This window comes from Mastigoproctus giganteus, chromosome 3, assembly GCF_048544385.1.
Source record: "Mastigoproctus giganteus isolate SK-2022 chromosome 3, ASM4854438v1, whole genome shotgun sequence".
NCBI classification, from domain to species: Eukaryota; Metazoa; Arthropoda; class Arachnida; order Uropygi; family Thelyphonidae; genus Mastigoproctus; species Mastigoproctus giganteus.
Window position 1 is genome coordinate 243,420,170 of NC_143577.1, and position 14,350 is coordinate 243,434,519.

The following is a 14,350-nucleotide window of genomic DNA, read 5'->3' on the forward strand; positions in this document are numbered from 1 at the left end:
ATGTCTTTCTGGGTTTTTTTATTTCCTTTGACCCTCCTAAAAAAACAAGGTGGCCAGCACCTCAAATTAAGGGTGGTTATTTAAAACTTATGTTTGGTGTGATTCCAAATGACCTATGAAAGCATTCCAGAATGTACTGTTGGTGCTGAATCTATATATATCCATCTTGAGACAAGATTGCCAACATTGAAATTTTAGTTTATGGAACTTTTTAACATAGTTTGTCAGATGTTGAAAACAGCTTGAAGTATTCTCTGTGAATATATACAGGCATTCCCCGGCTTAAGTAATATTCAACTTATGGGAATTTGACTTTGCGTGAGTTTTTGCTGGCCTGTACAAACTTAAAATCGTGGAGGTGGATTTTGCATCCCAAATAAATAGAGCTGTCGTGAGAATATCGTAGTGTAAACTTAATAACATGTGTTTTTTTTTTTTTTTTTTTTTAATTCTCTAATAAAATAAATAAAAGCTTATTTTTATAATGGAAATTGCACTGCACTTTCATCGTTATTATATGTTCCATTATAAGAATCAATTTGAATGCCTTTGTGATATTTTTCTAAAACACATTTCTCAGTGTCACTAACATGAAACAATTTGCACTTTCCAATTTATTGTGCTTTTCTGTTAGCACAAACTATTATAAGTGGGTAGAAACTATCTTATTGCAATTGCGATAATGCCAATAACTGGAATTCTATGGAGATTTTCACAATCTTCTCTTCGTTCCTATTTACTTATTACAATGATGAAGGGAAAGGGGCCAACAGAAAGTGGAAGTGGTGGCAGTGCTAGGAAACTAAAAATTGATTTTTAGATTCCCAGCTTCAACAGTGAATACTATTTTAAAGGATAAGTGCACGTATAAAAGAAAGTGTTATAAAGGATCAATGTATTTAAGATCAAGGGTGATCACAAAATGGCATTTCGGTGCTATATCAAAGATGGAAAAGCTATTAATAATATCAGATTCAGAAGCAAGTGCCCCTGAGTCCAATTGCCATTCACGGAAAAGCAAGAAGTATTTATGAAGATATTAAGGATAAGTACGTTGAACCCTAAGCCAAGTTCGTGGCAAGCAACGGGTAGTTTACAGGTTTGGGCATCATGCTGGTTTCCAAAACATTGAAGTATGCAGTGAAGTCACCAGTACCGATTCTGCAGCTGCAGAGAAATTTTGTGATGTGCTGGAAAAAACCCCTTCTAAATCTCCACAGCCCTCAACTTGCACAGTGGCTTGCTTATCAGCTGGAGAGTTAATTCTTTCAATGATGCTTGAAAGGTAAAACTTGCTGGTGTTATGCCTGTCTCCTCTGTCTTTTTATAATTTTGAAATTTTTGTAATTTTTCCTGTGCATGAAATAAAAAATTGAATAAATAATTCTATTTACATGGCCATTGAACATTTCTTTTTTGCTTCAGTCAAATTCAATGCGCTTAGTTGCAAGTGCTGCATAAGCATTTAAGGAATTTCCACAGAGCGTAAGTCAGTGTATTTTGTTGATTAGTCTTTGCCAGCTTGCAACTGACCTATCTGTAGCATGATAGGTCACAAACAACTGAGGAAGTACAATGCCTTGTGCATGAAGATCTTGATAAGAGGTCAAAATTACATGAGTGATTTTGTCCCTCTTGTGGTGAAATGTAGATTTTCTTATTATTGTTATAAATTTTTTTTTTTTTTTTTTTTTTTTGGAATATTGCAGCACCATTCTTTTATGAAGGTGAAAATCCATCATTTATGCTAGAAAAGAGGGGAAAAAAATTAGAACACCTACATATTTAGGCATGAATTAAAAGAAATGTAATCATGTACACAGGAAGAGGACTGCTTGGGGCCAGTATTAACTTCAAATGGTAACTTTGAAACCTGATAGAATTTATAATAAGATGTACTGTTGACAGAAGTAGAAAAAATAATACATATTTGAGAAGGCATTGGACATCAGAAAACTTAAAATTTGATAAATTTATTGGGGGATTAATATAGATTGCAAATTAAACATATAAATAAGAAATAAAAGCACTTTTTCTTCTTTTTTTTTTTTTTTTGAGGAAAATTGATGGGGAAAACAAGACTTTGAAATCGGTGTATTAGAACACCAATTAAATCAAACACAAATCAAGAAGTAGAACACATGTAAAACACTATATAACAAAATTAAAACCATTTAAGTTAAAATAAAATTTTAAAATTCTATGATTAATAGAAATAACAGATGAACTCTGGGTGGGGGTTAGGTAAAATTGCTGCACAATTTACAAAAATGCAGGAAGGTGATTTCATTCTGTTATTGTTGAGAGATGCTCTGTGCAGGACTAGTGTTACCTATATCATCACTGTATAAGCTTCAGTTCCCACTTGTGCATGTGTGCACACATACACACGGTCCAAGGTAAACATGTTAAGGCTCCAAGTGGACAATTTGTGTTGGTTTTGGGTATTGTTTTATCTGAGTGTTAAAAATCCCGAATTGTTTTCTACACTCAATAAATGTTATTAGTATCATGGTGGAATGGTTAGTTCAATCAATACATTTGATATATTTTAACTCGCATTGAAGAGTGTTGAAGTGAACACTAGAATTTCTGGCACATTGTCTTGTTGACCTTGGTAACTAATTGCTAACACCTCTGTAATATACCTACACTCAGAACATTTTTTCTGGCTTTCATTATATATAACCTTTTACATGCAGCTTTTGTCTATATCTTCGCTTGTTTGGCAATTGTGCTTAATTAAATTTAAGCTGCATAATTAACAGATACAAAACCAGTTCTTTACTGAAACTGATGTTGCTACTATTGTCAAAACTAGCATATCTGCTTATACCAGTCTGATGTTATTTATATATGTACTCTAAAATTTCATGTTATGTAATTGTGAACTTGGAATTGTATAAGGTTCTAAATCAGGGATTGAAAATTAACTGCTATTTGATTGTTGTGCTCAACTCTTTCCATTAAATTGACAGAATCTCTCAATACTTATGTATATTCTCTGAATGTGAAATCAAATACAAGTAAATACCATTACTCTACTCTGCATCGTTAATTTTGCCTTAAACCTTGCATTTAACATTTTCTACGTGTAAAATGATTGAACATACCTGACTTCCAATAACTAATAGATACTCATTCCTTCCATATTCATGCATTGCACAAGACACCTACTATTAATCAATATTTTGCCAAGCTGTTTGTCACAAATAGATGTTGGTATATGCAAATCCATATAACATGAATATTACTATCAATGCTGCATGTATCATTAATTTGGTAAATTTTTCAAGAATTTAGCTTAAAGTGATTTTAATTGGTCATTGTAAACATCACTATTTCAATAAAGTTAGCCAGGGAAAATGTCAATGGCATTTTGTTTTAATTCCCGTGACAGATGAAAGTGCATTCTTTGTATGTGTATCATAAAAGTTTAATTTTGCTATAGAAACTTACTGGATAGGCAGTTGGAGTTTTCATGTCAAATTTACTTCAAAACTACATAGCATTCTAGATCATTGATCACAGAAAGGATTTTACTGTGGATGACAGTAGTATTGTTTGTGAAAAGAATATTCCATAGCGAAAAAAATAATAATTGCAGGTCAACCAACATGTATAAATGGCATTGTGACCAAAAAAATTGCCAGGTCTCGAGAGAAAATAAATGTGACATTTTAAAGGGTCTCTTTAAAGGAAGCAATATTCCTTTCAGCAAGTTAAGCCGTGTGGTTTTTGAGGGGGGGGGGTTATAAATCAAAACATTCCAGGAGAATCTGCTTTGAAAAATTAATCTTATTGCTTAAAAATGATGTTCACAGAATTTCTGTTAGAGTATTGGAGAAAGGTGCATCTGGGTGGCAGATGCATGAAGCTAGTGTGTTGTCTGTTTGTGAAAAATTTAAGCTCAGGCCTTCTTATAGGTAATATTGGTAGGGGCCAAGGCTGCATATGAGAAAGTGTTGGCAAAGAATTGGGAATTTTTCATGTATGTGAATACAAGAAAGAAAACAACAGGTCAAATTGGACCCTTGTGCACTGGGTGCGGGAAAAGTCTTAGATAACTCAGCTGACATTGCAAGTGAATTGAACAGGCACTTTGCAGCTGTCTTTATTGACGAAAGACTGTGTGCTGAGAATAGGCTATGCAAGTGAGTCTGAGCCATATGAAATTAGTGATGTAATGACATGATTGTATTGGAAAAACTTTTGAGCATAGAAGCAAGTAAGCTTCCCACATTTGATGGCACATACCCTGTATTTTTGAGGAAGAGCACGAGAGAGAGAGAGTATTGAACCACTGAGGTTAATTATAAGGGCAATCTTTGAATTGGAGTAGTGGCAATGTATTGCCAATACTTAAAAGCTTCAGTGATAGGAAAAATCTTAGGGGCAGTGATTGGGTGCAATCCAGGGACATTTAGATAGATATGACATTCGGAAGGACTTGCAACATGGGTTTGGTATAGGTAAATCATGCCTAACTAACTTAATAGGCTATTTTTACACGGTTACTCATGAGCTGGATTTCGGGAACAGTTTGACATGGTTTATTTGGATTTTAGCAAAGCATTTGACTCCATTCCTCATAAGAGGTTGCTGTATAGGCTTGAATAGGTTGGGAAATCTTATTACTGGTAAGATTGTACGGTGGATTGCTGGGTGGCTGCTAGGCAGAAGGCAGAGAGTTGTGATTACTGAGTATTCTTCAGATTGATGTAATGTCAGAAGAGGGGGATCCTCCCTCAAGGATTGGTTCTTTGACCATTGCTGTTTCTCGTTTTCATAAATGACATCGATGAAGGGATGTTTGGATTTTAAGGCGTGATGTCAAAATTTGAGGATAACATAGATTGGCAGAAACCTTAATGATTAGTGCCAAACAGCACTCCTTCAGGATGACTTGAACAGACTTCAAAGATGATCAAAGAAGTAGCAGCAATGTTTTAATGCTGCTAAATGTAAAGTCTTGCATTTGGGGAATAGTAACCTACAAATAAATTATACCATTCACCTCAGAGGTGACCTGATTGAGGTTTATAAGGCTCTGAGAGGGGTTAGTAAAATAAAAGAAAGTGGAATTCTTGCTGTTCTGAAGAATTCCAGGACTAGGGGTCAGTCATAAATTCAAATTACAGGGATGGGTTTAGATTGGATTGTAGGAAGTTTTCTTTTAGACAGCGAGACATTGATAGCTGGAACAAGTTGTCCTTGCAGGTAGTTCAGACTGACAGTTTGAATAAATTCGAAGGTCAACTGGATACTTATCTATATGAGGAGGGAATTGCACAATTTTTTTTTTTTTTTCCCCTCTTCTAGTGCAGCCTATATGCGTTCTTTGCACTGTATGGCGAATGCTGTTACTGTTATCTACATTTGCCAAACCTGATCCTCATTACTTGCTTGGCTCTAGTTTACATAAACTAGCAGAAATGATTACAGAAAAATTTTAGATGTTTATGACGTTTCTTGTATGAAAAAAATTATTGGTTCTTTGGACATTGCAGCTATTAGCACTGCTACAGCAATTTTTTTGGTTAGAAAATATTTGTTATTCTTAGATTCATTTTGCTTAGCTACCTAATTATAATTCTGGAACCATACTTGAGACAAACTCACATTAAGTATTTCATATAGTGTTTTTGTGCATATTTTGCCTAAATTTAACACGTGGTATCGGGTCATGAGATTACTCAGAATATATAGAAGAATAAATAAAAATATAATTATATTTTTAAAGGTAAAAAAATAAATTATTGCTAATTGTACTTATGAATTGCATACAGTATTATGGCACTGAAGTGCAACGTACAGTATAAATTAGTGTTAAAGTTGATGCAGTGCCCGTCAGTACATTTCTGTACTATTTACACATGTATAAAATAGTAAAGCTGCTGAGAGCAGAATTTCAAATTCTTTTGTAATTTCAGTATGTTTGTTTACATCATTGATTATTTTCAGTGGTGTTTTCTGTTATTCTCGCCCATTTTCACTGCTTTGTGTAATTAACACAAGTTGTCTACCATTGCAACTATACTAAAATAATTCATACTACCAGGAGACAGAGTAAAGACACAGTCAATGCAGTCTTGCATTTGCAGCAGAACTTATTGAATAATAGAGCATGGCCAGATTAAAGGCTTTGTAGGTCTTTGGTTTGCACTCTCATGTAATTCCAATAATATAAATTTGTTATGACAAGAGACATTGGTTTGCTCCTAAGAGTGCTAAAGCTTGGTTTGTTTAGCTTATTTATTGATGTCATGCTCAAGCCAGGTTCCACTTACAGTCCATTGATTTCAGGGAATAAATTGTTTTGCTAACAGTAAAAGATATTTTTCATGATAAGGCCTAAGTAACAACACCAAAAATTTTGCCCCTCTGCCGCTCTTTCAAATTATAGTACCATTATCGTACTTCTATCCAGAAATGAATTTGGCCCACCTTCATGAGATACATGCAATTGTTTACTGGTACATTTCTCATTGAAATAAGAGCTATTGATTGCTGGGAATTGTTCCACTCCCATGGCTTGTTTCATTAATAATATAACTTGTTTCAAAATTCCATGTAAACGGTCAACTGATTTCTAAGGTAACTAAAAGAAGTTATTTATTATATGTATGTACATTTTTGTGCTGACGCTTTGAAACAGGTGCTTAGTAATCATAAATGAATTGCAATCAAAAAATTATTAAATTTTGTGAAGTTAGGAGAATTGGATCCTTCTAATTATGATTCATGTGATTGTCATAATGCCCATAGCAGAACTGCCTTAGTTATCCAGTATTTCACTGCTGTCCAGGGTAAATGGCAGATTAACTTTTGGTGTTGTCATTTCATTGCAAAAAGGTTAATCTACCAGTTTAACTACTTCCAAGAAATTTGTAAGTAGTTTCTACTAGAGAAACTTAATGTGAAGGCAACATTTGTTCTGCTGTGAGCATTAACAAACCTTTAAATCCAGTTGGCAGTAAAGTATGTGTGGCATTGACCATTTGAAGATATTTCGTGATGTAATTGCGTAGAATATTTATATTGAAAGAAATTGATTGATAATGAATTGATGGTTTGCAGTTCTTGTGGGTTAGTTTTCCCTGGTGATGTCTGTCTGGCAGCCCTACATTGAATGCTTTTTTTAAGTTGCTTCTTGTCAGATTTCAGTTTCTCATACAGGGTCCTTCAAGTTTGGATTTCTTTTTTTCATTCTGTTATTTTCGATTGAAGTGTCTTATGGTGACAAGTGTGATTATGTGGCATTCTGCAGGAAAAGGTTGGTTACCATTGCTTATGCTTAGCACATCCATTTATGGTCTTACACGTCTCACTAGAACTCAGCCTTTATTTTGACAGGGTGGAGGATCCCTACTTCTGGAAAGGATTGCTGTGAATTACTATGTCGCTCACCCAACTTATTTTCAATGTATGAGGCACAGACTATTCTCCCAATAAATACTATTTTCTGCTGTACAAGACATTTCCCCCATTTTAATAATAAAATGTGGAAATAAATCACAATTTCTTGTTTTATATAATGACTCTTGGATTGAATTTTACATTGATAAAATTCTTATAGTTATAATTCTTTCATATAATAAAACTTTCTTGTATATAATACTAAAACTATATTTAAACATTTGAGAATTAAAAGAATTTTAACTATAAGAATTTTAATAGTTTAAAATTGAATCCAAGAGTCATTATCAATTAAAATCCAGAATGGTCACCTTCGCTTTCATTCTCACTACCAAAAATTAGTTTCACTGTCATTCTGATCTTCATCATTCAAATGTTCGTAGAAAAAATTGTCTTCAGTCCCGTCTAACAAATTGCTGATTCCACACTTTTTTGAGTTCTGTACTATTTCCTTCTTTACTTTGTCCCAGGAATCTTTAACCCACTGGCACACCTGTGGAATACTTTGCCGTTTCAGTGCTCCCTTGGGTGTATATTCATGGCTTTCTGTGTTTATCGTCCAACGGTTCCACTCCTCTCTTTAAATGGTTTGTTCAGAGATCAAGTGGTTGAAGCTGAGAAGTCATGCCCCCTAGAATTACAGCCAATTCTGTTTTTTTTTTTTTTTTTTTTTATCTATGATGTGAGATTTTGTGATCCAACGCCAGAAGTGAATTTTTTTTTCATCAATACTCCTTTTCTATCCATTTCACCTTTGTCCATCCATCTGTTTTCATGTGTGTAGAATTATTCTGAGTGGTGAAGTCTTATTGTAAGATCTTTATATTGTCATTTATTCTTTGGTAATTGTCTTTCAAAAGCATGATTATTTGCATATGGCAAAACTTCAGTAAGGCATAAACAATGGATTTCACAAAATGTACATATTCATTGTTCTAAATTATAATTTAAAAGTAAGTTTTGAGAAAATAAAGAATCGTGTGCACATAAACAATTGCATTGTCTCTGGCCTCCTGGAATTAGTAACCCCTGTAAATTTAGACTAAGGCGCATTTAGGGCTAGAGCCTCAAGCTGCAAACAAATTTAGACTATGTATATAAAGTGCTTAGCATCATAATACACAGCCATTTCTGAATAAACAGAAAATTTTTAAGGTGGCATCGTTTTAGGTTATATCTCATATTGTGAATACCTTCACAACGAGTTGCCATGATATTGCACTACTTCGAATAAGTAACGCTTCACCTAAGGAGAAGACTAGTGTTACTTATTCTCAGATAGGTACCACCACCCAGACAGCACTGTTTCAGGGCTATTTGGCCCTTCGTCAGTGAGTAACCTAAAACGATGCCACCTTAAAAATTTTCTGTTTATTCAGAAATGGCTGTGTATTATGATGCTAAGCACTTTATATACATAGTCTAAATTTGTTTGCAGCTTGAGGCTCTAGCCCTAAATGCGCCTTAGTCTAAATACATCATACACCATCAGGCATCTCTCATATTGTGGAGTTATACTTCATAACTGTTTTTGCCATCATTGCATCACTTGGGTACCTATCCACTCACTGACGAAGGGCCAAATAGCCCTGAAACAGTGCTGTCTGGGTGGTGGTACCTATCTGAGAATAAGTAACACTAGTCTTCTCCTTAGGTGAAGCGTTACTTATTCGAAGTAGTGCAATATCATGGCAACTCGTTGTGAAGGTATTCACAATATGAGATATAACCTAAAACGATGCCACCTTAAAAATTTTCTGTTTATTCAGAAATGGCTGTGTATTATGATGCTAAGCACTTTATATACATAACCCCTGTAAATTAACAAGTCACATCTTTAGTGGCTTGTGTTTTGTGCAGTATGGTAGTTTTAATTTTTGTCCTGGCAAAATGGGTACAGGGGAGGTTTTTGTACAAGCTACCTACAAATTGAAGGTGTTAAATTATGCCAGAGATTATGTAAACAGGGTAGCTATAAAGCATTTTGGTCCTTGTTGAACTGAGAAGATGATATTTTTACTTGTGAAATTTGCATTTCAAATATATGCAATAATTTTTTTAAAAAACTCCATATAAAATCTTGGATTGTCTTATCTGGCATATATGGTAATCAGCATGTCAATGTTATATTGTGTATTTTGGGACTAACAACAGTTTAATTAAATCTAATGGTGTTTGCTTGTTGGCCTACAGTTCAGTTGTTTTTCTCTTTAATGGTAAATTGTTGAATTTTTAATAGTGAAGTTGGGTGACAGTCTGACCCCTAGTTCCCCCCCCCCCAACCACATTTTCAAATGGATTAATAACTGTTGGGGCTGTATGCAGTTAGCTAATTTAAGGCATGTTCCACCACGAGTCTGGATGTTTAGACTACATAACATGGAAATTGGCCTGTGGACACAACGATGACTAGTATCCATCAATATCCCTGACCTACCCTTTCAGTTTCCAACTTAAATTTTGTATTAAGTTTGACTTTGACTCAAATTCACTTGTCATTATAAAATTAAATGCAAACCAGTATTGAGTGAATAGCTCGTTAGCAATTTTGTTTTTTATATCAATTCTGCTCTACTTTGTATTCATTATATAACATACATGTTGCAGTCAGCATCATTAAGGGCATGCCATGGTTTTTTTTTTTTTTTTCAGGTAAAGATTTTGATGGTAAAAAGATTTCAGTGCAATTGGCTCAAAGGAAAACTCAGTCTTATACACCCCAGGGTGGTCGAGGAGGAATGCGTGGAGGACGTGGTAAGTTCATAGCTAATTTTTCAGTGGCCAAAATTTATTATTCCATTATTGTGTAAAATTTTAGTTAGCAGTTTGTGTACTCCCATATCCTTCACTTTTATGGTCTATTTGAATTAACACAGAATTCATGAATAAATCGAAGTATTTGACAAGTTTTATATTATGAATGTGGGATTGGTGGCAGCTCCTTTCTTTACCTTCCTAAATAAGTAAGCACTCTTAAGTAGTTTTCAAATTCACAAAGGCTCTTGTGGACAAAAAGAATCATAGACAATTTCAAGAAATACTAACTATCATGAACACAGAATTTAGGAATGTTTGTTATTCTGAAGTTCTGTGATAAGGCCATAGGAAATCATTGAAATGAGTGTTTGAGCTGAAAGCAGAAATTCACAATAAATCAGTGGAAAAATTCAGTTCCCTGTTTGAGATCTCAACCTGGCACCAGTTGAAGCTTTCAGAAATTCCTCTATTAATGATGGGATTTATCCTTACAGGTAACAATTTCTACACTGTGAGGAAAAGCCTTGGGTTTAAATTCTATCCCAACAGGCCATGGTAGGATAGAACTTAATCAACAAGCAAAAATGTTTTACATGATGAAAAATGTCTTGGCTCCATTGAGAGTTCACTTAAAGTTGCTACATCATTTGCCTTTGAATGGAATATCTTAGTGAATTAGTAGCATCAATGGCCACTAATTGGGTGTACTGGGTCAGTAGTGATTGACATAATCAGTTATGTGATTAATAATCAATTATTAATCACATAATCGATTATGTGCAAATTAGTCAGTTACAAAATCTACAAAAAATAGTGATCATACAGAACTGTTTTTTTTTTCTCGCTTGTCAGTTTTGGAATTATCTAATTTGCATATAATTGATTATGCAAATCACTAGTCTGGGGTGTGTTTTGGGTGTTATTGGGTACAAGGAGGTATACTTAGATATAGCACCTTCTAGTACTCAGTATTCACTGGAGACTCCTTACAGACAACACACCTGATTGACCTGCCATTCTATGTAACTTCATTTCTGCAATGAGGTTGGAGACCCTTGTGTTAGGTGTGCCAATTAGTCATTAGCATTAGCATTAGTAGAGGCATTTGATGCAAGAAAGCAAGCTTATGCAGCATCAGCCAAAAAAAAAAAAAAAAAAACCCCCACTTCCACTTCACCCCTCTGTTCGTTCAAAATACCTGTCCAGCTGAGCCTTAAACTTATTTAGGCTATCAACCTCCACCACAAGGGATGGAAGTCTGTTCCACCTACCAACCACCCGCTGGCTAAAGGCAAATTTCCGCACGTCTATCCTACATCTGTCTTTCCTCAATTTGAATTTATGCCCTCTCAGGTGATTTTTCTGAGCTAGAGGAAGAATCCCATCAGCATTGAGCATGCTTAAACCATTCAAGGCTTTATACACCTCTATCAGATCACCTCGCTGGTGCCTAGTCTCCAGACACTGTAATTTGCAAAACTTAAGCCTTTCTTCGTAAGAGCACCCCTTTGTTCCATTCACTAATCTTGTTGCCCTTCTCTGTACTCGTTCCAGCAGCTCTACATCCTTCTTGAAATGAGGCCTCCAGACCTGTATACAGTATACCTTCCTATAACTGAAGTCTTGTCTAAATGATCCTGCAGTGCTTCTTTAACCAGTGCCTCCATTGATTTTCCTGGAACAGAAGTTAAGCTCGCAGGTCTATAATTACTTGTGTCAGCCTTTGATCCTCCTTTGTGAATTGGGGTCACATTTGCACATTTCCAGTCTATGGGTACCTCCCCTGAGTCCAAGGAAGCTCTCATAATTATGGCTAAGGGTTTGCTTACTTCCTTTGCTGCCTCCTTTAATATAACTGGATAGATCCCATCCACCCCAGGTGCCTTTCTTGTGTTTATCTTCAACAGTTTCTCCTCCACTTTACTCCCAGTTATTTCAAGATTCTGTAGCTTACTGCTAGAGTTGAATACACCTCTGGCATTCCCCTCGCTGAATAACTCCTCATGTGTGAATGTCGATGCAAAATATTCATTTAGTTTGTTAGCTACCTGAGCAGGATCATCAACACTTGACCCATCAATATCAAGTGGACCAATCTGATTCACCCCCTTCCTTCTAGAGTTTACATAAGTAAAGAACTCTTTGCTGTTTTTCTTTGCATCCCTTCCCAAGGATTTCTCGTAATCTGCCTTCGCCTGCCTAACCTCCTTTGTAACTTGGTTGCATATCAACTTGTATCTATCATAGGCTTCTGTGTCATGTGTTAATTTGTATGTATCCCATGCATTTTTCTTCTCTGCCATATGCCTCATTAGTTCATCTGACATCCATTTTGGCCTAAACCTTGAACAATATTTCTTTTGTTCATTTTGAATTTGCTGTTGGTAACATCATCAGTTGGTCCCACTGTATAGAATTTAAATACTGTCTCAGTCCATCGTAGTCGCCTTTACGGAAGCAATAACCCTTCCCTTTACCCCTAATGGTAGTTACCTCTTTGAGTAAATCCCACTTCAGCACACTGTGATCACTGCCACCTAGTGGTTCATTTATCTGCAGATTCTTAATGCATGAAGAATCACTGCTGATAATCAAATCAAGAGTATTACTCCCTCTAGTTGCCTCCCGAACATGCTGATGTAGAAAACAATCATCCAATAAATCCACAAAAGCCTTGCTAGTGTGTGAGTGACCAACCCACAAATTCCAGCAAATATCTGGGAAATTAAAATCCCCCATTATAAGACTCTCTGATTTACTGGCCCATTCCATTTCCCTGTACAGTATCTTATTATACTCATCAGAGTCATTAGGCCTATAGCACACTCCTACTCTCAATTTTGATTTACCTATGCTTATGTCACACGAAACTGACTCGACACTGCCCTGTCCATCGATGTCGACTGGCTTCACTTCCTTGGATTTTATGTGTTTTTTAACTAATAGCATAACCCCTCCTCCCTTCCTATCCTGTCTATCCTTTCTGTAGACGTTGTACTCCCCAAATTCCAGTTCTGCATTCCTTATATCTGTGTGACACCACGTCTCTGATATCCCAACAATATCTGCCTTCGATGTTTTGAGCAATACCTCAAATTCATCAAATTTATTTACTAAACTCCTAGCATTGGTGTACACGCAAGTATACCTGCACCTGTTTCTATTCTTAGCTACCCTAACACAACCCATGTGTTTACTTGTACCGCAATGGCTCCCAGCAGTCTCTGAAATACCATGCATCTTGTTTTTCAGGCTTCTGCTCATTCTAATAGAAGCAGTGCAAGAATCTCTTTCACCTGTGCCAGTGGCTACTGTCAATCTATTGGTCTTTGTCTCCCCCCAAGCTAGCAGTTTTCCGACCCACCTAACACTGCCTCGATAGCATCAGCAAATATTCTTGCACCCTTTCTATTTAAGTGTATCCCATCCCTGTAGAAGCAATCTCTCCTGTTAACAAGTACAGTCCAGGCTGAAAAAAATTCTACCCCTTGAGCCTTGCACAATCTTTCCAGGGCCGAATTGATCGACAAGGCTCTCATCATATACTCCCTCCTATCGTGTCTGGGCAGAATTGCAGACACTTTCAAATTCAACCCTAATTCTCGGCTTTTGTTCAACAGTGACCTGTACTTGTTAAGTAATTCTGCCGGTCTCCTACTCTTAATATTATTAGTGTCAACGTGTACAACTATATCACCTTTTGTGCCCTTAAAAGATGATATTCGCTCTACAACGTCATCAACCTTTGCCCCTGGCAGTCATGTGATCACTTGCTCCACTACAGAATGTCTATTCATGAATAGCACATTGGATTCTTGTCTGCTTAGCCAACAGCACATCCTCTCTTACATGGTTAGCCTTCATGGGACTTTAAGCTGATATTTCTTCCATGCCCTGCTGTTGACATACAAGTATTGCATTTCATTAGTAAAAGTCTACAGCAGTGGTACAACAAGCAGGACATATTTTTTAAAAAATTATTTCCCAGAACAGAAAATAAGAATCCCACACTAGTCATGGCAAAGATTGCACCACTTGTTCTGGCAGACCACTACCATTGTCTTTCATGATCTCAGGTGCCACCACTGAATGGTTAATTCTGAAATATACTAATTGATTTCTTGAATTTATGCATATGCTATAATCTTAATTTTTATGAATTGTCTGTAGATAG

General features: G+C 35.8%; 1 protein-coding gene across 4 annotated transcripts in view; it reads left to right on the forward strand.

Annotated features, from left to right (window-relative positions):
• The window catches only part of LOC150088979 (uncharacterized), a 129,743-nt gene that overhangs the window by 105,369 nt on the left and 10,024 nt on the right, over nucleotides 1-14,350 (forward strand). For all 4 annotated transcript variants that reach the window (XM_090369740.1, XM_090369742.1, XM_090369743.1 and 1 more), the window contains one exon: nucleotides 10,072-10,173. In XM_090369740.1, coding sequence (XP_090225866.1) covers nucleotides 10,072-10,173 — 102 coding nt within the window. The remainder of the gene's footprint in view (nucleotides 1-10,071; nucleotides 10,174-14,350) is intronic.